Source organism: Marmota marmota, unplaced genomic scaffold (assembly GCF_001458135.2).
Source record: "Marmota marmota marmota unplaced genomic scaffold, marMar, whole genome shotgun sequence".
Classification (NCBI taxonomy): domain Eukaryota; kingdom Metazoa; phylum Chordata; class Mammalia; order Rodentia; family Sciuridae; genus Marmota; species Marmota marmota.
Window position 1 is genome coordinate 3246780 of NW_026000240.1, and position 24677 is coordinate 3271456.

Here is a 24677-nt window from a genome sequence, read left to right on the forward strand (position 1 = left end):
GGAAAGGTGTACCTTTCCAGGGCTTGCTCCCAGTAACCCATCTACTCTGTCCACATCCCTTCTGTGTATAGTTACCATCCAGTCAATCCATTCAATCTAGGGTGGACTGAATTAGGTTACAGCTCTCACAATCCAGTCTTTTTACCTCTGAACATTCCCGAATTAACACAGGAGCTTTTGGGGGACACCACATATTCAAACCCTAACATGTACATTTTGGTGTCTTTAATTAAAAGTGAGCATCTTGTATAAGCGCTAACCAGCTCAAGACATAGAACATCACTAGCATCCCAGAAGCCCCACCTCTTCTATCCCTCTTAGGTACAACTCTCCTTTCATTCCTAGAGATTACCACTGCCCTAATGCTTTTATTGTGGCCTTTAGTTCACTCAATTTGAATTCAGTATAAATAGCATTACATATAGCATACTCTCATGTCTGGTTTCTTTGTTTTACATTGTTTATGAGATATAGCCATCTTATTGCATATAGTATTAACTTAGTCTCATTTCTGTATGATCAGTTGTATGACTATATATTTGTTCTAGTATAATAAGCATTTATATTTTTTCTAGAGAAGCTGGAGCTATGGCTTTTGTAGAGTGCTCGCCTAGCCTGCTCAAGGTTTTGATCCCCAGCACTGTCCCCCCCCGCCCCCCGCCCAGAGTTTCTAGATGTTGGCTATAATGCAAAATGGCACTGTGAATAATCTTGGATGTGCTTTGTGGTGCGTGTTTGTACTCATTTCTGTTAATCATATGCTTAGATTTGAATTTGCTTATGTCCAGCTTTAGCACTTATGCCAGAAGTTTTTCTAGTTGGTTTTGCCAATTTATAATAATTGCTCTGTGTCCTTGCTATTTGGTATTGTCACACACCAAATTTTAATTTTAGCCATTTTGCTGGTTGTGTAGTGGAATTGCAGTGTGATATTAGGTTTCATTTCACTGATTAAGTAATGAAGTTGAATACTTACTTTCTCACATTTATTTAGAATTTATATATTATTTATTGGTAAGATAAGTTGTTCTCTTGCCCACTTTTCTATTAGGTTGTTTTATTTTTATGTTTATAAACTTGTAGTGGTTTTGTTTTATGTGTTTGTTGGTGTGTGTATTGCAATTATGTTTTTCGACTTTGGCTTGCCAGTTTACTTTTGATTAACAAGTAGTTAATAAGGTTCAATTTATAAATCTTTCCTTTTTGCTAGTATTTTGTGTCCTGTTTAAGAAGTTTTTGCCTATCCCAACATCAAGAAGATATTTCCCTTTATTAACTTCTAGAAGGTTTAATGTTTTTTTCCTTTCCCATTTAGATTGACAGTCCATTTAGAATTGATTTTTGCTGGTGATGTGAGGTGAGGATCAAGATTTACTTGTTGGTTACGTTTTAAAGATTCACCCACAGAGATTTTGTTTCCTGCTGCTGATGTAATGTTTTAGTTTTTAGAACAACTTAATAATTTTAAATAATGGCGAATAGATTTTTTTCTTTGATTATACTAGGATTTGTGCTAAAATTCATCTTAATGTTGTTTTAAGATTATAAAGTAATATACACAGAAAATGTAAAATTTTTAAAGCTGTAGAGATCATCATAAAAATAGCTATAACCTTATTACTCTGAAATAACTGCTATTGATGTTCCTTTGTCAGCATTTTAGTGTTTCCTTTTTTTGTTGCTTTCCTGTATAGATATTTGTGTGTTTGTGTAAAATTTCTTCATGTATATTTGTGTTTATGAAATTGTAAAGGTGTATTTATCTTTATTTTATCACTTAATCATAAACTGTGAATCTTATCCTGTCATTAATATTAGTCAAAATCTGCATAATGCCATATAGTTGATATTGTAACTTATTTTACTATTTATTATTGGATATTAGACATTTGTAATTTTTATTATAAATAATAGTGTGATATTTGTTATGTGGTCTTGTTGTCACGTGAAATTATTTCTTTAGTTAAATTTTCTTAAGGCTCTTGATACATATTGACCAAAATATAATTTACAAAAGACTTCCAATTTGGTTTCCTCTAATACTATATAAGATTCCCAACTTAATATCTTTATAATGATTTTTAAAGGGAAATGTGAAATCATTTTTTGATTCATATATGATTGTGAGGGGGTAAAAAAAACAAGTGAGCTTGATCTTGGGTGGAGGGTAGAGAAGAAAATTATTTTAGAAAAGACTACTTAGACGGGGGATGGATAGTCTTATTGAAAGGTAAGGAAATTACAAGGAGGATTTAATGTGAAGGAATTTTAGCTGTATTGAATTTTAGATATCAAGATGTCTGAGTGGAAAAGTTTTGTAACATTTGGTAAAGCTTTGTGTATACAAGCAGTTACACATCTGCAGTTGTGTGGTAATGATTAATAACCATATGTATTTACTTAGTACGTGAAAGTTCTCAAGGTTTTGCTCATCTTATTTTTATTTTGAGGGCAGGGTCTTGTTAAGTTGCTGAGGTTGAACTCGAACTTGGATCCTCTTGCCTCAGTCTCCTTTGTCTAATCTCACTTGATTTTCTGAGATAAGGTGGATAGTATTACTACCAACAATTAACAGATGAGGAAATGATTATAATAATGAACAGCATCAAGAATCTATTGTACAGTGTTGTGTACTGTAGTTTTGGTATTTTACTTATATAATCTTATTTAATGCTGCAGAAATCCTTTGAGGATTTTCTGTAAGTTACATGTGAACAAGGTCAAAATGATTAGATTTTATTTGTTCATCCTCACACTGCAAATATTACTATTTGTAATTGGATTGTATTTCTTTTAACTCCCAGCCTATGTTTTTAACCATTCTACCTCTGAAAGCCAAGTTTACTCAGCTGGTAATTGGACGAGGTGGCATTGAAAAACTCAAAGTCTTCTAATGCTTTACCTAAGTATTGTTAGTACTTGGCCACTTTATTTTTTAAATTACTTTCATTTCCTTAGTCATATTCCAGAATAGCTAGAAATTCATTTCATACTCTGGAAGCCATCCAAACTATAGATAATATATAGAAAGATATAATATGTTTGTGCAAAAAGCATTTTAACATATCTGAATAACCTAGATTTATTAAGAAGCAGTTACAGTAGTGTAAATAACTCTTGAACTGAAAAGTATCAGATCTTGGTGCTAGTTTTAAAACTTTATAAATATGGATGAAAGAGACACCTCTGAAGTTTTAGTTTCCTTATTGGCAACATAAGTATAAGGAATAATTCATAGATCACAATAGTTAGGATTTTAGTCTTAGCATAAGGAAGACATGAGTTTAAAGTTTGGTTTTCACTCTTGATTAATGTGATTTTAGACAATAATTCACTTTCTGTTGCTTAGTTTTATTTTTAAAGTGGGATAAAAATATTTTTCCATAGACTTACTATAAGATTAAATGCCATAGACTGTAACAGGCCATATGTCCAGACCATATTTCCCCTGCCTGCTACTAAAGTCCATTGTGTTCTTAGTGACAAGGACAGTACCTGATACATAATAAATGTTAGCTAAATCTTAGTTTACTATGCTGAGAAAGAGAAATCACAAACTTAAAAACACCATATAAATGATAAAGTATTTTTAAAGTTAGAAAAGCCAGATCTAGAACAATTTTTTTAACTTCTACCTTTGAAAAAAATTTGGACTTAAAAAATGTTGCAGAAATAGTAGAGTTCACATAAACCCTTCACTCATCTTTCCCTAATGTTAAACCTTACACAAACATAGTACAATTGTCAAAACCTGAAACTTAGACAAAAATACCAATAAACTATAGACCTCATTTGAATTTTAGTTGCTACTCTTTAAAGTCGTTTTTCTATTCCAAGATTTGATTCAGATCCCACATTTCATTTAGTAGTTGTATCTTCTTAGATTCCTCCAATCTGTAGCAGTTGCTTAGACTTTCCTTGTCTTTTGTGACCATGATATTTTTGAGGAACACTAGTCAATTATTTAGTAGACTGACTCTCAATTTGAGTTTGTCTGATGTCTCCTTTAGTTAGATTGAAGCTCTGCAGTTTTGACAATCCTGAAAAAGGAATGTTGTGTCTTTTTCAGGGCGTCATATCAGGTGGACATAATATGGCTATGTCTTCATACTGGTGATTTAACTTTTACCCTTTGTTAAGGTGGTATCTTCCAGGTTGTTCCTCTGTAAAGTTACTACTTTTTCCTTTACAATTGACAAATACCTTGCAGAAGATACTTTGAAACAGTATATTTATTAGTATAGATATTTATTTTATTGTATGGTTTATAATATAGTATTATCATATGTTCTTGCTCATATTGCTCTAAGCTTTGGCCATTACAAGTTCTTTCAGGCTAGGTTCTATGTCCTTTTTTTGAGGTAATGGGGATTATACCCAGGAGCGCTTATACTGAGCTACATCCCTAGCCCTTTTTATTTTGAAACAGCATCTTGCTAAGTTGCATAGAGCCTTGCTAAGTTCCTAAGGTTGGCCTTGAACTTGGATCCTTCTGCCTCTGCCTCCTGAGTCACTGGGATTGTCTGCTTTTGTCACCACTCTCAGCTCTATGTCCTTTTGATGTGCTCTGATTGCTTTTCAAGCATGTTAGCTTCTGGCACCACAATTTTTCATGGTCATCATCCATTTTCCTCTGCCTTAGCTCTAGAATCAGCTATTTCCCAGAGTCCTTAGCCTTTTTTATTTGGATAATTTATTTTAGAAGTTAAGTTCTTGTCAGGCATGGTGGTGCATCCTTATAATCTCAGCAGCTCAGGAGGCTGAGACAGGAGAATCATGAGTTCAAAGCCAGCCTCAGCAACTAAGCAATTCATTGAGACCCTGTCTCTAAAATAAAATACAAAAAAGGGCCGAGAATGTGGCTCAGTAGTTAAGTGCCTCTGAGTTCAATCCCTGGTTAAAAAAACAAAACAAAACAAAAAAACAACAACAAGAAACAAACAAAAACAAACAAAAAACAACCAAAAAATAAAGGTTACGTTCTTTATGGTGAATGTCATCCCTCCATGGTAACTTCAGCAAACAAACTAGGAAGTATATTTATGTGTACTGACCCAGATGAACACAGTATCTATACTAATTTCCTTATTTTGATAGGACCCAGCCATCTATATTAAAAGAGATTGAATGGAGGAGAAGGGAATGCAAAATATGGTTATAATATCTAGATTAACAATTCTCAAACATTTTGGTCTTGGGATCCTTTCTCTTAAGGAATATTGAGAACTCCCAAGAGCTTTTGCTAATGTTGATTGTATATACCAGTGTTTACTGTATCAGAAACTAAAAATTCAGAAATTTTAAGTTTTACTTTTTAATTTGAAAGTAACAATAAGACCCATTACACATTCGCATATAACATTTTTAAATGAAACATAATCCTGTTTTCTAAAATAATTTAGTGAGATTTTTTAAAAAACATTTGTGAATCTCTTCATTGTCTAGTTTAATATAACTAAGTTTTCAAACCTACTGATGCATTTCTTTAAGGAGTCCTTAAGAGAAAGGAATAAAAATAGTAGGTTATGAAAGTAGTTTGATCAGGAAACCTGACACTGAAATGGAGTCAGGATCTTCTTGATTCCTTATATTTAAGAACCATTGATGTAGATTTACTGAAACTCCTACAAAATAAAGGCACGTTTTACTGGAAGGATGAATCCAGAACTACCAGAAGGTAAATGAGAGAACTAAAATCATATGATGTCCTGAAAGTTGGAAGAATGGCATTTCCAAGTAGGGTGGTCAGTACCATTCCAGGTAAGATAACTTGATTTAATCACTTTGTCCATCTATAGTTACTTAAACTATTAGATGCTGATAGAGCAATCAGAGTATAAATTTATAGTAACAACAACAACAACAACAACAACAACAACAACAAAAAAAAAAAATATATATATATATATATATATATATATATATATATATATATATATAAATAAATAAATAAAAATAAGAAAGTAGACCATAATTTGAATTGCAGATCTTTCAAATATTTCAGATCAAAGGACTGTTGGTCAGCTTTCTCTCCTGACAAATGTCACTCCTTTGAAAAGTTTTCATGTAATTATGGGTCAGGCAGAGTGAAAGATATGGCTTATATTTCACTATGTCTTATCTGTCAGTGTACTGCTTTACCTCCTCGCTATTTTCTGCAGTTTTATAAGCTTGGAATTTGAAATCTTCCTGTTGGCTGGTTACATCTAACTGTTCTTGTCAAAACCACCCTGGAAATACACACACACACACACACACACACACACGCACGCGCGCGCACGTGTGCTCATGCTCTGTCTCACATTCTCTCTCTGAAGTTTTTCCTTTTCTGTATTCCATAGATAGCCCCCAAATATTGCTAACATTTGTTGTTTAGCTATTATGTATGTTTGTAGTATAGTCAGTTGTGTTATATCCTTTTACATTTAAATATTTATACTTGTGGTCACCTTGATTCAACTTAAGTGTTTCCTAGGCAATATTTTGAAATAGATTTCTTCTGGTGATATTTAAACACGTTCTTTTTATATGGCTGTGTACTACTTTTACTCTCAGGATAACTGTTTTCCTAAATTTGGGAACAGTTATTTTGTCTCTATATGCCAAGTACAGATTATTCTTTCAAAATGTTTGCCAAAAAAAGGATAGTAGGTAGAAATATTTGAATCCACAAAAATTGTGTGTGTGTGTGTGTGTGTGTGTATGTATGTATGTATTTGCAGTACTGGGGACTGAACCAGGGCCTTGCACATGCTTGGCAGGTGCTCTGCTACTAAGCTAAATCCCAAGCCCTTTTTAAAATTTTGAGATAGGATCTGACTAAGTTGCCGAGGCTGGACTCTAACTTGCAGTTCTCCTGCCTCAGCCTCCTGAGTAGCTAGGATTACAGGTGTGCACCACAGTGCCCAGCTCAGAAATTTATAGGAGAAACTGCAGTATGCTTTTGGGAAGAGAAGAAATAGCTGATGGGGAGTCAGGGACACTAGAGAGGCAATGAAGCTGCAGACCCTTGATGATGGGTGGGAATGGAAGCATCAATACACAGTATAGAGGAAAGCAGAATACCTTTCTTTTTCTCCGTGAGTGGGAGGATAAGAAAGACTACCAGAAATTGAAATTGAAACTTGATAGGACCATATAGCTCCAGAAATGGAGAGGAGAGATGGTGTAAGGATAGATACTTCTACCAGGTGACTTATGTCCCTTGCAAAAATCGATCGATCACATAGAATCTTGAATAATCTGCTCTGGGGAGCTTGCAGTTGATACTGTTGGCAGCGAGGCAGTATTGCAGAATCATTACTAGAGAAATGACAAGTAAGCAACTTTATATTAATTGATAATGATAATGCCCAAGTCAGCAGATTGGTACTATTAATTGGAGTGAAATGGATGTCGCTGGATATGTAAATAAGGATGTTGGGAATGAAAAGAAGGAAGAGTCTTGGAGGAAAAAGTTGGGGAGAGTAGCAAGCAGTTTTGGAAGAAAAAATAAAAAGGGAATACATAATAATTAAGACTCTTTTTTTATCCATAGGTCTGTTGCAGTTATTTCAACTATCTTTGATTTTCCATTCCTTCCTTGGAATTCCTACCTTTATTCCGAGTACCATTCATTTAGAGCAGGACATTGCTATCTTGAATTATTCATTGTTAAGACCTTTGAAGAGGAAACTACTGTTTAGCATGATCTCTTCGTTCTAAAATTATACTTTGCACATGTATGGATCTCAGTAAATGTTTTTGGTTTTTGTTATTTTAGTCTAACTGAATTTAGCACAGAGCAGGCCCCTAATAACTGTTGAGTGAATAAATTAGTGAAAGATATTATGAGAAATGCCAGTGAAAAATACATGTATGTAAGATAGTTAAATATAAAAGAAAGACTTTTTATTTTGGGGCCTAAAATGAAATAAGTCTTGGAAAAGAAAGACATTCTGGATTCTGGACTTGAATTAGATTTGGAGCTTGAGAATCAAGAAAAGATTTTTTTTCAATATAGGAAGACTTCTTTATGTTCAAAGTTGGGACCTAAATTTTAGATACGAAGAGGGAGATACATTTTAGAAGTCTCAAGGAATCATGACACTATAGGACTTCTGTGTTGGAGACAACTTGGATCAGGGAATGAGCAGAGACTAGAGTTTTAGGAGGTGAATTTTCTGGGTTTAATTAAGTCTAAATGAAAAAGAACTTTTTTTTTTGGGAAGTGGTGATGCTATTTCTGGACAGTGTGAGAGTGCATTGAAATTCAGATCTAATAGTCATGAATGTGCTGATGAGATTGAGTGAAATAGTTAAACTCAAATGTCAGAAGAAAGGAGGGTTTTTTGTTTGTTTTAATTGACTTTTTCTAGACTTGATTTTCTTCCAGTTTAGTGGATTTTAAAAATGCAGCAAACCAAAGTGATGTAAGCCAATCCCCAAATACCGAAGGCCAAATGTTCTCTCTGATATTTTGGATGCTAACACATAATAAGGGAGGAGCAGCGTCTCAATCCCAGTGGCTTGGGAGGCTGAGGCAGGAGGATCTGAGTTCAAAACCAGCCTCAGCAAAAGCAAAGTGCTAAGCAACACAATGAGACCCTGTCTGTAAATAAAATGCAAAATGGCGCTGGGATGTGGCTCAGTGGTTGAGAGCCCCTGAATTCAATCCTTGATCCCTCTTCCCCCACCCCCAAAAAAGTTCATTGGATTAAGACAAAGGGGAATGAATGGATGGGGGGGAGGATGGGAATAGGAAAGACAGTAGAATGAATCCGACATAACTTTTTAATGTTCATATATGAATACATGATCAGTGTAACTCCACATCATGTACAACCACCAGAATGGGTTTTTCATTAGAATAAATTATACACCATGTATGTATAATGTGTCCAAATACACATGTGAATCTAAAAAGAACAAAAATATGGTAGTATAACATACATTACTGATATTTTAAGGAATTCAAAACTGAAGTAAAAAGGGAAAAAAGCTGAAATACTCATTTTGGGGAACTATTACCAACATTTCCATTAAAATTAAGGGCAAGGTAATTGTTTAATACTTCATATTTATTTACATGGATTTGAAAGTTGTGGCCAAAATAATCAGAGATGAAACTAAATAAGTATAGATATTAGAAAGTAGGTTTAAATAATTTTTTTTCCAAATGACAAAGTTTTCTAAGTTGAAAACTGAGGTAAAACTTTGTATCTCACGATTGGATTGCTGTAATATGAATATTTACAAAAATAAATATGTTCTCTAGGTGTTGCTGCTATCCAGTCCCCCCCCCCCAAAAAAAAATCAATTTTTGGTAACAGTTTTTTTTTTTTAATGCAGCAAACCAATGTTTTCTAACATTACTCTCCTACTGACACCTACTTTTTATTAATTACACTTTTTTTTTTTTTTGTGAAAAGTAACATGGAGAACACATTTTTCTTTTAAAGAGAGTTCTTAAGGAAAGGGTAGATAAGAATGAATTATTTCTTCATCATGCTTAAGAAGTTTTCTTGTTTTTATAGGTTGCTATTGTAGTCTTCCTTGGTAAAAAGAAGTCTTAAGTTTTTTTCCAGACTTTTGCAAATCATTCTTTGTAGTTGTCTTATTATCATATATCTCTTTAAGTTTTTGGATTTGCCAACATCTTTTCTAAGTGCCTTAGGCTAGACCACTTTTATTGTATGATTATAAGTTAAAGACAGATTATTCCATTTATGAGTGATAAGCCTAATGGAACATTTTAGATAAGTCTAAAAATGTAACTTATAGTGCTTACCGATCAACTGATACTTCTAGGTTTAGGTATTTTTAATGTTAAAAGTATGCCTCATATTTGAAAATTAATATGATTACATGTATAATATGATAGTAACTAAATGGTTATGTATTAGCTTTAAATATACATGTACTAACTTTTTTTGTATTTGTAAACAAGGCTCTTTGCTTTGAGAATAGCTTATTTATAAGTCTGTATTATACTCTACTTGACATTCTTCCATTTTTGTACTTGGGATTGAACCCAGGGGTACTTGACCATTGAGCTACATTCCCATTTCTATTAATTTTTATTTTGAGACAGGTTCTCACTAAATTACTTAAGGATTTGCTAAGTTGCTGAGGCTGGCTTCAAACTTGAGATCCACCTGTCTCAGCCTTCAGAGTGACTTAGATTACAAACATGTTTCACTGTGCTTGACTGTACTTAATACTTTTACTGAAAAGAGTTCCTCTGTTTCTTCTTACTGCATGTTACATTTCATGGTTTCTTTGCAATTTATAAGCCTACAGAAATGTTTGGATTACTTTTTTTTTGGAGGCCCTACAAAATAGGCATTTCTTCTTTCTTTTTTTTTTGGTGTGGTGCTGGAGATTAGAACCCAGGGCCTTGTGTATGCAAGACAAGCACTCTACCACCTGAGCTATATCCCCAGCTTATGGATCCCTGCAAAATAGGACAGAGCAATTCCACAGCTGCTTAAAGTCTCTTATCTCTCTTTGTCTCATACTTAGCCCAAGAGTGTAGTTGTATTTTATTAAACATCACTTCAGAGGTGGTATGATGTCCTACCCAAAGCCTTGTTGGTGGTGATATGACCTTCTGTTTTATGTTCTGATTGATTAGTAATGTAAGAAGTCCTAAGAGCAGTCATTTTACTGTTCTATAGCTTGATAAAATTATTAATTAGGTAAATAGTAATTTACATCATAGTTTTCTTATGCCAAGCTTCTTGATTTGTGATTCTTATATTGTCCACATTTCAGGAATTTATGGCAGTTTCTACTTCCTTATTTTGTCAATCTGAAATCCATGGCTTATCTTTAAACATTTTATTCATGAGCCTTTTCTACATAGCTGTCTGTCTTCCAGCTTATACTATGAATCTATAAGATGCTGATAATCTTTTGCACATTTTTAGTGTTCTTTAAAAATGTGGTCATTAGCACATTCTGCTTCTCAGATGATTCTTGAGGATTTTTGCTATATTTCATAGCCTGTTAAAGATTTCTTTTAAAGTCCTTGTGTTTTCACTTCAAGGATAGATTGAAAAAGTAGCAGTGAAGAGGGATATAAAGGAGCACTGTTAGTTCTAATGAGAATTGACCGTACCATTAGTGACCTTAGACCTTTGGTTTCTTTTAGGACAAGCATCACTGTGAGAACTGAGATCTAAAAATGGAATAATGTCTCTACTTATATATAGTAAGCATCAGATCTTGGGCAGAGTAGTGGCCTTAATTCATACACAATCTCATGATCACCTATTTGGTGATGGTTTATTGTAAAGCTTAGGAAAATACTGACTACTATCTTGGCAAAGACATTGAACATAAAATAATAAAGTTTTCATTGTTAGTCTATCTTTTCTTTTAATGTATCATTTTTATAAGTTTGTGTTGTATTCTTGATATTTTATAAAAGCAACCCCATCAAGATATCTAAATGTCCCTATGTCCCCCCCAGTATTGTATTGATTTTTGGAACTTAACCTCTTTTGGTGCTTGTAATCTCACATCAGTTCTTAAATGTGGCAGTGAAATTGATGTTTTGATGTCCTGACTTCTACTGTATTCCACTTTGATTATCTTTTCTCGGGACATCTTTAATCCTTATTCCAGGTAGATTTTTAAAAAAACCACGTGTGTGTGTGTGTGTGTGTGTACACACTCACACACACACACACATCTTAGTTTCACCTTCAGCTTAAGTACTCTTGAGTTTTATTTCTCAACTGCCTATTAATAAATTCTATCAACACTGTTTAGTTGGCACACACCACATAGTCGCTGTGTGAGCACCTACATGTAGGTTCAGCAAAGGATTTAACATACAATGACTTTTTTTTACAATGGACTTTTTATGTATTTCTAAAATCAGCTTTTTTTTTTGAACAGATAAGTGTAAAGCAGGAAATTACTTTTACTGATGTATCTGAACAACTGATGAGAGACAAAAAACAAATCAGAGAGCCAGTAGACTTACAGAAAAAGAAGAAGCGGAAACAGCGGTCTCCTGCAAAAGTAAGAGAATGTATTAAGGTGGTGGTTGCTAATCTTTTAATCTCAAACTATTGGTATAGCTTATAGACAGGAACCTGGTTGGACCTTAAGGCAGATATAAAAATCTTGTGTGATTTAGTAAAGTTGGCATGTTGCACCAGTTTCAACAAGAGGGAGGAGGGAGGGATGCCTGCCCAGAGATGGTGGACCATGACTTTCAAGTTTTTCTACCTTTTCATCATGTCCCTCTTTTTTCCTGAAAATGAGCTTTTCTTTTCTCACATCTCTTTTATTCTCCTAAAACTAGGGGATGATATGTAGCACCTTGCTTCTCATTTATACTGGTTTTACATACACATAATACACATATATAATGTACACACACGTGTATACATAATAATTTATTAATACGTGTGTGTGTGTCTGTGTGTGTACACGTATGTCTGGTATTGGGCATTGGACCCGTTGGTGCTTTTACTCCTGAGCTACATACCCAGCCCTTTTATTTTTTATTTTGCAACAGGGCCTCACTAAGTTGCGTAGGCTGGATTCAGACTTGAGATTCTTCTTCATCAGCCTCCGGAGTAGCTGGAATTACAAGTGTGCACCACCATGCCCAGCATCCCCAGCCCTTTTTATTTTTATTTTTACTTTTATTATGAGAAGAGGGTCTTACTGAGTTGTGGAGGCTGGCCTTGAACTTGAGAGCCTCTTGCTTCAGCTTCATGGGTTATTGGGATTACAAATGTGAGCCACTGTACTCAGGTAGTTTAACTTACTTTAATATTAAGTAAAGTAAAATTAAATACCAGTTATTCATCAGGAAAAGCTTGTTGAATACCTTTAATAGAATGTAAGCTCCATGAGGGCAGGGATTTCATTTTACTCTATTATACCCCAGGAGCTTATTATAGGAGACATAATGGGCTCTTAGTGAATATTTTGTTGTTGAATGATGAGTAAATTACAAAAATGACCAGTATATACTATTGGAAGTTACCTCTTCTTTTTTTTTAATTAATTAATTTATTTTTGTTAATTTTTATGTGGTGCTAAGGATTGAACCCAGAGCCTCACACATGCTAGGCAGGTGCTCTGCCACTGAGCTATAGCCCCAGCCCTGGAAGTTACCTCTTGTTTTTGTTTGTTTGTTTGTTTGTTTTTCTCTCTTGCACAGTGGTAGTTGGCTATATATAGCCTTTTTGATATTCTTAGGAAATCTTTGAAGTTGGTATATTTGTATCTATATGGTCAATTTTTCATCCTTTTTTCTTCCCTCTCTTTGTATATGTGATTTGAAGTCATAATTATCACTATTCTTTAAATATCTTGTATACCTTTTAAACTGTAATGTATTGAGGCTGACTTGTACTGGAGTAGCTCACACTGGCTTGCAAGTGCTGATTGCTAAAATTTCAGGAATTTTGTGAGCCAGTTGCTGAAACCATTGGTAGTTTATAATTAGTCATGGTGAGAGTATTTATCCCATGGAAATCAGCAGACACTTTCCAACCCTCTCATTACCTAGCTGGTTGTTAAACATTTGTCAGTTTGGGCGATATAGAGGTATGAAATAGAAATTTTTGAAAAAATATAGAGACTAAAATTACTTCATAGTTTCATTTCTTAGAGATAACCACTTGGATTTTCTGCCATATTCCCTTTCTATCTTTTTTTTCAATTTTTTGGGATATAAATAGATACTGATTTAATTTCCTGATTTTTAACCCTTAAAGTGTGTGTAAGCTGTTTTTACATTTAAAGTTATTAATGGCTAAAAAACATTTTTATTAGCTAATGTATTATTTTTGATAGGTCATGTATTTAATGATTATTGTGTTGAACATTGCTGTGTTCTTGGAAAGTTGTATTCTTTTCGTCTCCATTTAAAACTATGCTGTACTAAAAAAAAATCATGTATTTATAATTGTATATGATTGAATCAAAAAGTGTGAACTTTGACATGAAGATAATGTTACTCATTCCAGAACTGTACCTATTACATTCCTACCCAAGTGGACCTACAGTGTATCCCTCTACACTCTTATCAGCCTTGAGTATCAGACTTTGATTTTTTTATGGCTTACAATGGGTATATCATTGTAGTTTAAATTTGAATTTGTTTAATTGTGGTTATGCTAATTTTTTCCCTCCTTTTTACTGGCATTTTATGTTTCACGTTTTCTGAAGTCTTCTCTCCCATCTTCTTTTTCTTGGGGTCTTAAAAGTTTTTCTTAGTGATTCTTATGATTTTGTGTGTGTGTGTGTGTGCACGTGTATGTGGTATTAGGGAATGAACCCAGGACCTGGCAGATACTAGGCAAGTGCTCTACTACTGAGTTATATCCCCAGTCCTTTTTATTTTGAAACAGGGTCTTGCTAAGTTGCTAAGACTTGCCTCAAACTTGAAATCCTCCTGCCTCAACCTCCTGAGTTGGTGGGATTATAGGTGTGTGCCATGACTCCTGGCTATGTGATGTATATTTTTTGTTCTTTACATTAATGAGTAAATCAAGTGACTCATGTAGAATAATTCCAGGGTTTGAGAAAAAAATATTTTCTAAAATGGTGATAGTGATTGATTGTGTTACTTTGGGTTCACTGCTAATCTATGGGGAATCTATTTAAAGATTCTAAACCAACATGATATATATAAGTTCTGTGTTTTCCTGGCTATTTTAGTACCAAGTTTTTTTGGTGCTATTATGGAGCGTAATATCTTTCTGAAATTCCCACTAAAATTCAAATTATTATCTTCTAATGTTATTGGGAATCCTTTTATTATGATATGTTCCAGGTGTTTCTAAATATAGATCAGATATTTAGCTTTTCAGCCATTTTGCTTGTTTAATTTCAGATTAACTCATTATTATTTTATAATATTTCTAATGGTATTAAGTATTTACACTTATGTTGTAGTCAGATGAATGACTTGGCCTATTCTAACAGATATAAGAAAACATTTTTAGGACAATCTTTTTTTGGAAATCCTTAAAAGGGTGAAGTGACCAGAAATAATATATAGCAGATGGGTATATGAATAATAAAAACAATTATTTTTGAGTTATTATATAGAGAATAGGTGTAGAATTTTAACACTGATCAACAGTCTCCAGATAATTTTTTTTTTTTTTTTGTATCTGGAGTCTCCGAACTTTCAGGTATAATAAATTAATTGTTTTTATTTTTGCGAGAGTGTGATAAAAAGTCACACTAGAGATTTTTCATTAAAGTAACTTATTCTGCCATTTTCTATGAAGAGAAATAAAAGTTTATCTTGGGTTTATAAATCAGTGTGTTGCTTCTTTTAAATTGCTTAGAAACAAGTTCCTCACAGTTTTGGCCAACTCTAAGTATAATGTATATAAAGACATTGTTTTAGGAGCATTCTTTTTAGGAAATGCTTAGGAGGATGAAATGACTAAAAATAATATGTAACAGGGGTGTGAGAATTGTAATTTATTGTGCTTAAAAGACTGGTCTCTGCCCAACACCTTTTCCAAATCTTGATTTTTGCTTTTATGAATATTTTGAGTAGATGTCACCTTGTGTCAAATTAGAGATATATTCAGGAAATATTTAAAATAATGTGATTTTTAGTAATGTCTGAATTTAGATACTTCTAGATGAAATTCCCTTCAAAATAACCTTTGTAAGAAATATTATATTGTTATGCCATCTTTAGCTGCCATGCATTTTAAGCAGTAATTGCTTTTTGAACCTATTTTTTATGGCAAATCTAGTTATATTAATACTAGTTAGTACTTGAAAATGGCCCAACACTTGGCAACATATCTGATGAAGAGGAGGGTAAATGAAATAGGGAATATTATGTAGGTCAAAGTATTTACTGGATTTTGGAATTATCTGTTTTATGAAAGTAAATTTCTACATAGTAGAAGCTTGCCCCTTTTATTTACTTATTTTAAATTTATTTTTCTTTGTAGTGCTGCTTGGGATGGAACCTAGGGCTTGCTCATAGTAGACAAGCTCTCTACCACTGAACTAACACCATAGCCCAAATTTTATTTTAACTGCTTTGTTGTAAATTTTATTTTATTTTTTAAATGCACTGCTTTTGAACAAAAGTCAGCTTTTAATGTCTTGGTGCTGATGTTTTGAACATTTTTTAAAAATCATATATGTATTATAATGAAGCCCTCAGGACAGTTTTAGGGCTCTTGATCCTCTTGCTCTAGTGTTAAACTTGAATGTTAGACTTTTTAAGTGTTTTTGACTGCTAATACTTGCTACACTGTCTCATTTCTTTAAGGACAATGTTATTTTATTTTTACATTGCTCTATGTGGCCATTTATCACCACTTTTCCTTTGCCCCTTTGAATCTGTTTTGGTTTTGTTTTGGATAGGACCCCAGATAGCTAAAGTTATTAGAAGTGTATGAAAAGTCTGTGTAGCTATATGTTTGTGGTTCTACCTCCTGGCTCTGCATTAGTCAACTATAGGACTTTTTCTAGTTACTAATGTCCAGACTCCATCCCTGGAAATTCTTATTCATGTGGTTCATATCTATACTATGAAAAAGAGCAAAGGTGATTATGATGTATACTTAAGCTTAAGACCTTCGAGTCTTGAACTTAGAAGTTTTTGGATAAATGAGTACTATCACTTGATGTTGCTATTGACTTGTTAGGTGAGTTAGGAGGGATTATTTTCCACTGCAGATGGGTTTTATCAGGATTGCTGGGTTAACATTGATGAGGTCTAAGAATGCTTTTCAGTAAATTATATCATAATCCAGTACTGTTTATGTTCTATAGGTTTTTTCAAATTCCTTAGCAATTCAATGAAAAAGAGCAGTATATTTTTAATTCTCTTTATTTTGAAATGTTTTTCCTTTTTTAATTTATTCAACAAAAATTTGGCTGTTATATGAAGGGATCTCTTATTAGGTGTTAGGACAGTGTTAGAATATTTCAGGTAAATTGCTTATTAAAGGTTATGCTGAACTCAGGAAGGAAGACATATTCTACATAGAAATAGATTTTGAGCTATATAGAGAAACCTTTCCCAGAAACTTATTATATATCATTGGTTTCTTAAAAAATATTCAATTTTTTTATATTAAAAAATTTTAATTTATTTAAAAGGAGCAGGGAAATGGATGTACCGGGAATTTGTCATACTTAGTTATGTTAGTTTGCTTTAGGAAGAAGTGTCTTCTTTGAAGATAAACTGATTGTAAGATGGGATAATTCATAATTCCTGTTTTAAATTAGTGACTGTATGTTTTATTACACCTTCTTAAATCAATTGTAATCAGCATCTAAGCCACTAAAATCTAAAAGATGACTTAACAGAGAATTTGAATTCTCATCTATTATGAGCCATTTTAGTACAACTGATGGTGGGAAGTAAGAGCTTTTAAAATTCTCTAAATCCAATCAGAAGTGGAAGAATAGTGCGACCTTGAAGACATACAACAAAAGAACAAAGTCACCCAGAGCAATAACCATCACATCTTGACTATCCTACTTACAGCTAATTGTGTTGCATATTATTTAGATTATTTCTAATTTCTCCAGTTGCTTGATATTTATAATATAACTTATTTCTGTAATAGTGACAAGAAACAAGAAAAGCATCCAATGATGCTGTAGCTGGCATTTTAAGATTTAAAATATTGAAACTTCAGATTCTCTTACTGTAATAATATTCATATGTTGCTGGAAAAAAGAAAAATTATTTTATGGTATCAGTAGTCGGTAAATCTGCTAATCTCTTAAGGCAAACATATTCCTGTGGTAGAGCACATTCTACTAAAAGATCTTACAAGGATGCAAAAAAGAAAAGAAGCCAAGCCAAGTCTATATGAAGAAAGAAAATGTTGCTGCATCAGTGTGCTATTTTTGTTCCACTAAGAAATTTTGTTCATTTCATGCCCACCTCTGTGACACTACTCAATGATGTGAACTGTGAAAGACTGAAAAATACTAGTTTAGCAAAAATGTTTTTAAAAGAATGAAGTGGTAAGCTGTGAAGGATTTTTTTGGTGTGAATAGCAGGCAGCCTTGTCAATAGATATGCATAGTGTCCCCACTATGCGCTAAACACCATTTTGGTTACAAGATTTAGTGGGGAATAAAAGAGACAAAATCCTTAGATACATTTAAAGCATTAGAAATTGGAGAGGCCATTGGTATTTGTTTGAGGCAAGGTGGATTTTACTCTGTGTCCTTTAAGAGAAGATTCTATTACTCTGGCCTTCAGAAGGGGAAAAAAAGAAAATTAAATATAAAAGATTCTAGAATTTGATGACACTGTTTTTGAATTTATAACTATGCCAGAAATTTAATTGTGTTTATCTACAAGGCAGTGGTAGCCGTTTCATCCATTAAATTCTACCTTGTGTTAAACCTGAACTCACAGTGAAGGGCAGTATACCTCCAGTGCCAGAAAACAATGATCTAGAACTTCTTAAATGGTTCATAAAAGGGCTTTGTACAGTCAGGGATTACATCCGTTTCACATTAGGCAACTTGGGCCAGATTTGTTCTTTATAAAGCCTTTCCTTGCAGTTGCTATGCCACAGAAAGCTATTGAACTGCCATGTTTTTTGGCACTTAGAGCTTCTTATTTGTTATCAACATGTATTAAGGGGGAAAATAACCCTGATGATGCTGTCTTCTTTAGTTCTCTTTTATATAAAATACTTAATCTTTTTTTAAAATTTATTTTAGAAATAGTTTTGAATCATAGTTTAAAGGGTTTTGTGTCTTCTTTTTGAATGTTATTAACTTGCATATTTTTATGTGACTTGGAGGAGTGGAAAAATGTTTGACCAGCCAGAGATGAAACTTTCCATTCTCACTGACTGTTCAGGAAGCTGTGACACCCACTTCCATTCTCTTGCCAATGTTTCCCTTCTATGACTTCAGTGCATAGACTTTGAAGCATTGTTGACCACATTGGCAGTTTGCCCAGAACCCAAATGCCCTGTGTAATTTGCATAATAATCACCAATGATTTGCATATAGTATAGGCTGAGCTGCCTTCCTGAAAATTTAAAGTAAAAAATGTTTTAAAGATTTTTTTTTTAAAAAATATTTTTAGTTGTAGGCGGATAAAATTTATTTATTTATTTATTTATCTATTTATCTATCTATCTATCTATTTATTTATTTATTTATGAATGATGCTGAGGATAGAACCCAGTGCTATACACATGCTAAGCAAGTGTGTTCCACTGAGCCACAACCCCAGCCCCCTTTTTTAAAGTTTAAAGCCTTTTTTTCTTATACCCTTTGCCTGGGTTAGAAAAGGGATCATAGCTATGTGTTTGTAGGTCCTCATCACTTCACAGTCCTTTGTTAAAGATATTTTCAAGATGTCTCTTTCCTGTACTAGACAGTGTTTTAGCTTGCATTCTGTGTACTTCTATCTCTAGTATTTTTTTCCTTCTCACTGACCATGCCCCTCCTGATCTGATCTTCTAATTTTCTTTGCTTCTTCACATCAGATTCTGCCATCTTTTTTCTCTCCTCAGTAATGGAAAAAGGGATCGTTTCTTATTTTCATTCCATTACATGTCTGATGAGAGGCAGTTTAATGTTGCATGATGACCAAGTTGTTAATTGGAATTCATAAGGCTCAAGGTGTGTTGTTCTCTGGTAACTGTCTAGACAAGGCTCACAATATTCTCAATCTCAAGAATCCCAAAAAGATGAAGTTGATTTCTTTGTCTCCCGTCTTCCTTTTCCATTACCTACCTCTAACCAACGAATGTTTTTAGGAATATGTTTAATACTGGTAGTAGTTCTAGATTAACCTTAGAGATCCCAGGCTGAAACTCCAAATTTTACTCTAGGATGACACGAAAATTTAATTTTCTCTCTTTTTTTAAAAGTATATAATAAACAAATACTTTCATGTTAAAAAATGTTTTAAATATACAGGTAAGCTATCCCTCCCGTCTTATCTCTTATCGGCCCAGGTCCCTAGCTATCACAAACAATATTATATACATTTTGTGTATATCTTTCTTAAGTAGTTTTTATGCATATACAAATGTATATTTCTATATATATTTTTTTGTAAACAGAAATTAGGAAAATTATACACTGGGCTCTAAACACTCCCCCCCCCTATATATATATATAAATTTTTTTTTAACTTAAATTCTAGTGTGCTTTCCCTATGAGTTTATAGGGAGTTTTCTCATTTTATTTTACAATCATATAATGCTAATTTTATTCATTTCCCATGATTTATTTAATATGCCCAATACTGATTGATATTAAGATCATGTTTAAAACATAAGACTTTCCTCCCTGCATGTGTAAGAGTTTTAAATTGAAAATATAACTGTGCTCAGTCTAGAATAGAACACTTAGGGACTCCATCAGTAATACAGGGGAGGTGGCAGAGTGATGAGATCTTAACCAACTTTCAGGGTTTTATTAATGACTTTTTACCCATTCTGAGTCAAATTGTACTTTCATACAATTAAAATAGCATCATTTTAATAGTCTTTTCAAGATTATTTATGGAAAAATACTTATAACCACTGATGACCTTTGTTTATATTATCCTTTTTAAAAAATTAATATTTAATTACATTTTAAAAACTTCTTTGTTTTTGCCTTTTTTTTTTTAAACTAGATCCTTACAATAAATGAGGATGGATCACTTGGTTTGAAAACCCCTAAATCTCACGTTTGTGAGCACTGCAATGCTGCCTTTAGAACGAACTATCACTTACAGAGGCATGTCTTCATTCATACAGGTATTTCTTGAATTAAAATGGGCTTATGGCCATTAAAATTATTATCTTTGTTATTTTCATTTTTGTGTAAGTGTCATCCATTCCTAAGACCATAACTAATCTGGCATTACCAATCAGATTTCATAGGCCAGAATATCACAAGGAAACCAGGAGAGAATTTAAATGAAAAATCAGTTAACATGGATGTATAAAATTAGTTAAATAGTCTTAATTGGACACTTATTTGGCTTAAAGTGCTCCTTTCAGCTGGAGAAGTGCTAAAAGAATGTATTATTGTCAACATTTATTTTTTTTGTACAGTATACTCCAAACAGAGTTTGAAATATGGATTTGAGAATCAAATATAAAAAGTAGTAGCTAAGATCATGAAACTATTGAGAAAAGAACTAAAGACTGATCACAGCTCTTTGGGGAAACAAGCTAGACAAGTAAGATGGATAGGGGTATGTAAGAGGAATACAGAGTAATAAAGGAAGTGATGAACTAGGAAAATACAGTGGTATCCCTGAAGCCAAAAGAAGAGAATACCAGGGAGGATCAACAGTGTCACATCCTCAGGATAGAGAGGATTGAAGAACTGAAAAAAATAAAAAAAATCTCTGGGATAAATAGGAAGGAGATCATGTGTAGCTTTTCAGAGAGCAGAATAGAAGGGTCAAGCCACAAATGAGTGGTGAAGGTTTTGAGGCTTGGGTAGACTGCTCCTTTTTTAAGAAGGTGTTGTGGTGAAAGGGAAGGAGAGAAAAATATGAATGTAGGAGCAGTCCAGGGTTGGAGCAAGGTTTCTCAGCGTGAAGCAGACTAAAAGGTACTCTCCTTTAAAAGGAGGAGCTTCAGCAGAGAGGGAAAGTTTGAAGAGACAGAAATTTGTTTAAAAGGAATGTTTAGAAAGTTTTGAAGGTTCTTAAGAAAGGAGTTGATAGGGCAAAAAAGGGATGGTTAGCCACAGAGAACAGGATGGATACATCTTGGAAAGAAGAGATATTTAAGGTTATAAGGTGGTGGGTAGAGTTCTTTCTCAACTTATGTTTTTTAAATTCTGCTTTGTTTTTTTCTTTGATATAAATCAAATTTAATCTCATTTTTCTGTGATTATGAGAATGTGAAATCCTGGGGGACATTTTGAGAGGAAATAAAGCTAATAAGTTAATCAAAAGTATTAAAAAATTGTGTGGATATTTTGGAATTTTCCAAAATTTTGGGCTTCTAAGATATATATTTCCTCAGAAATAGTAACTAAACAACTGTTCTTTTGTTCATTAACTAATCTGTGGATGTGAAATTATTTTAAGGCGAAAAACCATTTCAATGTAGTCAATGTGACATGCGTTTCATACAGAAGTACCTGCTACAGAGACATGAGAAGATTCATACTGGTGAGTGTTGTCACCCTTACTAGGGTCATTGAAATTACTATTTCAAATGTAGGGGAGTTTTTTTTTTTTTTTTTTTAAATAAGTAGCAACAGCTTGTTGCCAGTTTCATTGGTTTTATTTCTTAAGACCAAAAGTCACAGCTTATCTTTTTTCTTCCTTAAATAAATCAGTGTTAACTATTAAGTCTTGGCTTTTATGTTCAAGTCCAGTTTGAAATAGAACCTCTTAAGAAATTAAAATATATTTTGTAAGTTACAAAAGTAGGAAACTTTTCTGAAATAGCAGTTTTCTTAGGTGTTTAACAATTTCAGAGGGGGTAAAGTTATCATTTGCATTAATTAGTCTCTGGACTGATTAGCCTGAGCAGTACTATTCTTACCCCGTCCCCTTCTTTATTTCATTTATATAATTTACCACATGAAGAGAGAGATAATCTTAGAAAGTTGTGAACTTCCAATTTCTCAGTTAAGTTATTAAGGATACAGAAACAAATATTTGGACAGATTAAAGGAATCTATACCTTAAAATTTAAGTCTCATTTTAGAGCAAATATTTATTTGTATTTTTTTAAACAAATGTAAAACCAGGTTTTATAAATAACTTTGATTTAGTAGATCTTGGATGCCTCTAACATGGTAAAAGGTATTGTATTAGAAGTGATTTATAGTGTTTTGCTTTTTTGCAACAGAATAAAAAAAAATCTCTGGGATAAATAGCAAGGAGATCATGTGTAGAGTTAGTAAATTTGTACAACTTTTTTACATTTCAATAGAATTGAAAATGATGGTGATAATATGAATATTGAAAGTATTGAAGTTTTTCATATTTCTCTGTATTAAGTACTCAAGCAAGTATCTGCCTAGTTGTTATTTAGATGTATTCTCATAGTATATGTAGTACCCGTGAAAAGGAATCCTTGGACTGTTTATCATATAGATATCTTTTATGTCTAATAACTTTTCTTCAGCTTTCTTTGCTCTTTAAAAGGAATCATGATTGTGGCTAGTCTGCTAAAATAAAACTTCAATTACATAGCCCATCTGTATGTTTTGATGTTCTACTTTTTGTTTTGTGTTTGTGGTTCTAGTGATCTAACCCAGCTAAACCTAGTTCATGCTAGGCAAGCATCCTACCACTGAGCTATGTCCCCAGCTCTGATGTTCTCCTTTTTAAAGATCATTTTTGCACATCACTTTTTTTAGTTTCCTAAGTAAACATTAATTCCTCATTTTTTGTGAAAAGGGAGTATACTAGGTACTATGGAAGAAAGAACAATTTTGTAGATTTTGTATGACATTATAGCTAAATTTCAGTTTCTATGCAGTAATAAAACCTGATCAGAAAAAATAAAAGTGGTTAAATATTTTCATGTTTTTAATACCTATTAAGTTTTGATGATTTATTCAACAAGAATTTACTGATCCTCCAGCATTTTTAGGCACTAGGAATAGAGGGAGAATATTAGACCATTTGGAGATGCAGACATAAACATACAGTGTAGTTAGGCATTGTAGGGTTTTATGCAAAGTGTTATGCTCTTGTTTGAAAGTTACTTAGGAGAGGCATCACAAAAAATCATCATCAGGCTAAGTTCAAAATATGTGTGTGTGTGTGATTGGGTAGGAGTGTATCTGAATTTTTTTTTTGAAAGTGTACACATATTATGTTAAGATATATATTTATTTTAGTGATTTTTTTTCTTAAAGTGTTGATTATGAGTCTCTTAACCCATCATTGGAAAAACTGTGTTAAGCCATGGGATCATCTTGGATTTATTATAGTTAACATTTATTGAGAATTTACTAAATATCAGATACTGTACTAAATGTTTTATTAAATATTTCATTTAGTTCTCACATTAGTTTTGAAAGGCAGGAGCTATTACTATCCTCATTTTATAGCTGAGGAAATAGTGGGAAGCACACTGAAGTTGAGAGACTTCCCTAAATTTATATAATCTAGTAAATGATGAAGGTCAGATTCCAGCTCAAGTCGCCATGATTTTAGAGTACAATGTGCAACCACTGACTGTGCAGAATGGGACTAGAAACAAAAATACAGCTTTTGGGCTTTTGTGGTTTAGAAACATCTAAAAGAGGTGGAAACAAAGGTTGGAGTTTTCATGTTATAGAGAAGAGTTTAGAAGAAGATAAGGCTAGAGGGATCAGGACAACATAGTCTTCAGGATTCTTTAACAAAGGAAAGTTTCTTTTGAAGGGAGACTTAGTTCTGTAATGTTGTCCTTTCCTGTCCCATCTCCCTCCTCTACCTGCCACACCCCTAAGTGGAACTGAGAAAAGGAATAGATTTTCCTTATTTACTTCATATTCTTGATTTTTTTTTTTTTTTTTTTGGTGTGTGTGGGGGTGGGTCTTATAGTCAAATTATCTGTAAGCTAAACTTGGGGATAATATATATGGACCCATAGATACGTTCTCTTCACTTATTATTTGGTCCTTTCTTTCGTGGCTTTTATTTTAGGAGGAGGATAGTGCCATTAAGTTTGTTCATGTCGGGACTTTCTTTCTCTGTAGGCTTTCAGGTGAGAATGTGTTTAAAGTAGTTC

General features: G+C 33.2%; 1 protein-coding gene across 11 annotated transcripts in view; it reads left to right on the forward strand.

Annotated features, from left to right (window-relative positions):
- The window catches only part of Znf148 (zinc finger protein 148), a 144632-nt gene that overhangs the window by 74567 nt on the left and 45388 nt on the right, over positions 1 to 24677 (forward strand). For 9 of the 11 annotated variants that reach the window (XM_048793967.1, XM_015486853.2, XM_048793973.1 and 6 more), the window contains 3 exons: positions 11887 to 12012; positions 20612 to 20735; positions 22028 to 22111. In XM_048793967.1, the coding sequence (XP_048649924.1) occupies positions 11887 to 12012; positions 20612 to 20735; positions 22028 to 22111 (334 nt within the window). Of the gene's footprint in view, positions 1 to 1315; positions 1358 to 11886; positions 12013 to 20611; positions 20736 to 22027; positions 22112 to 24677 lie in introns of all 11 variants that reach the window. The other 2 variants (XM_048793975.1, XM_048793974.1) reach the window with 2 other exon arrangements.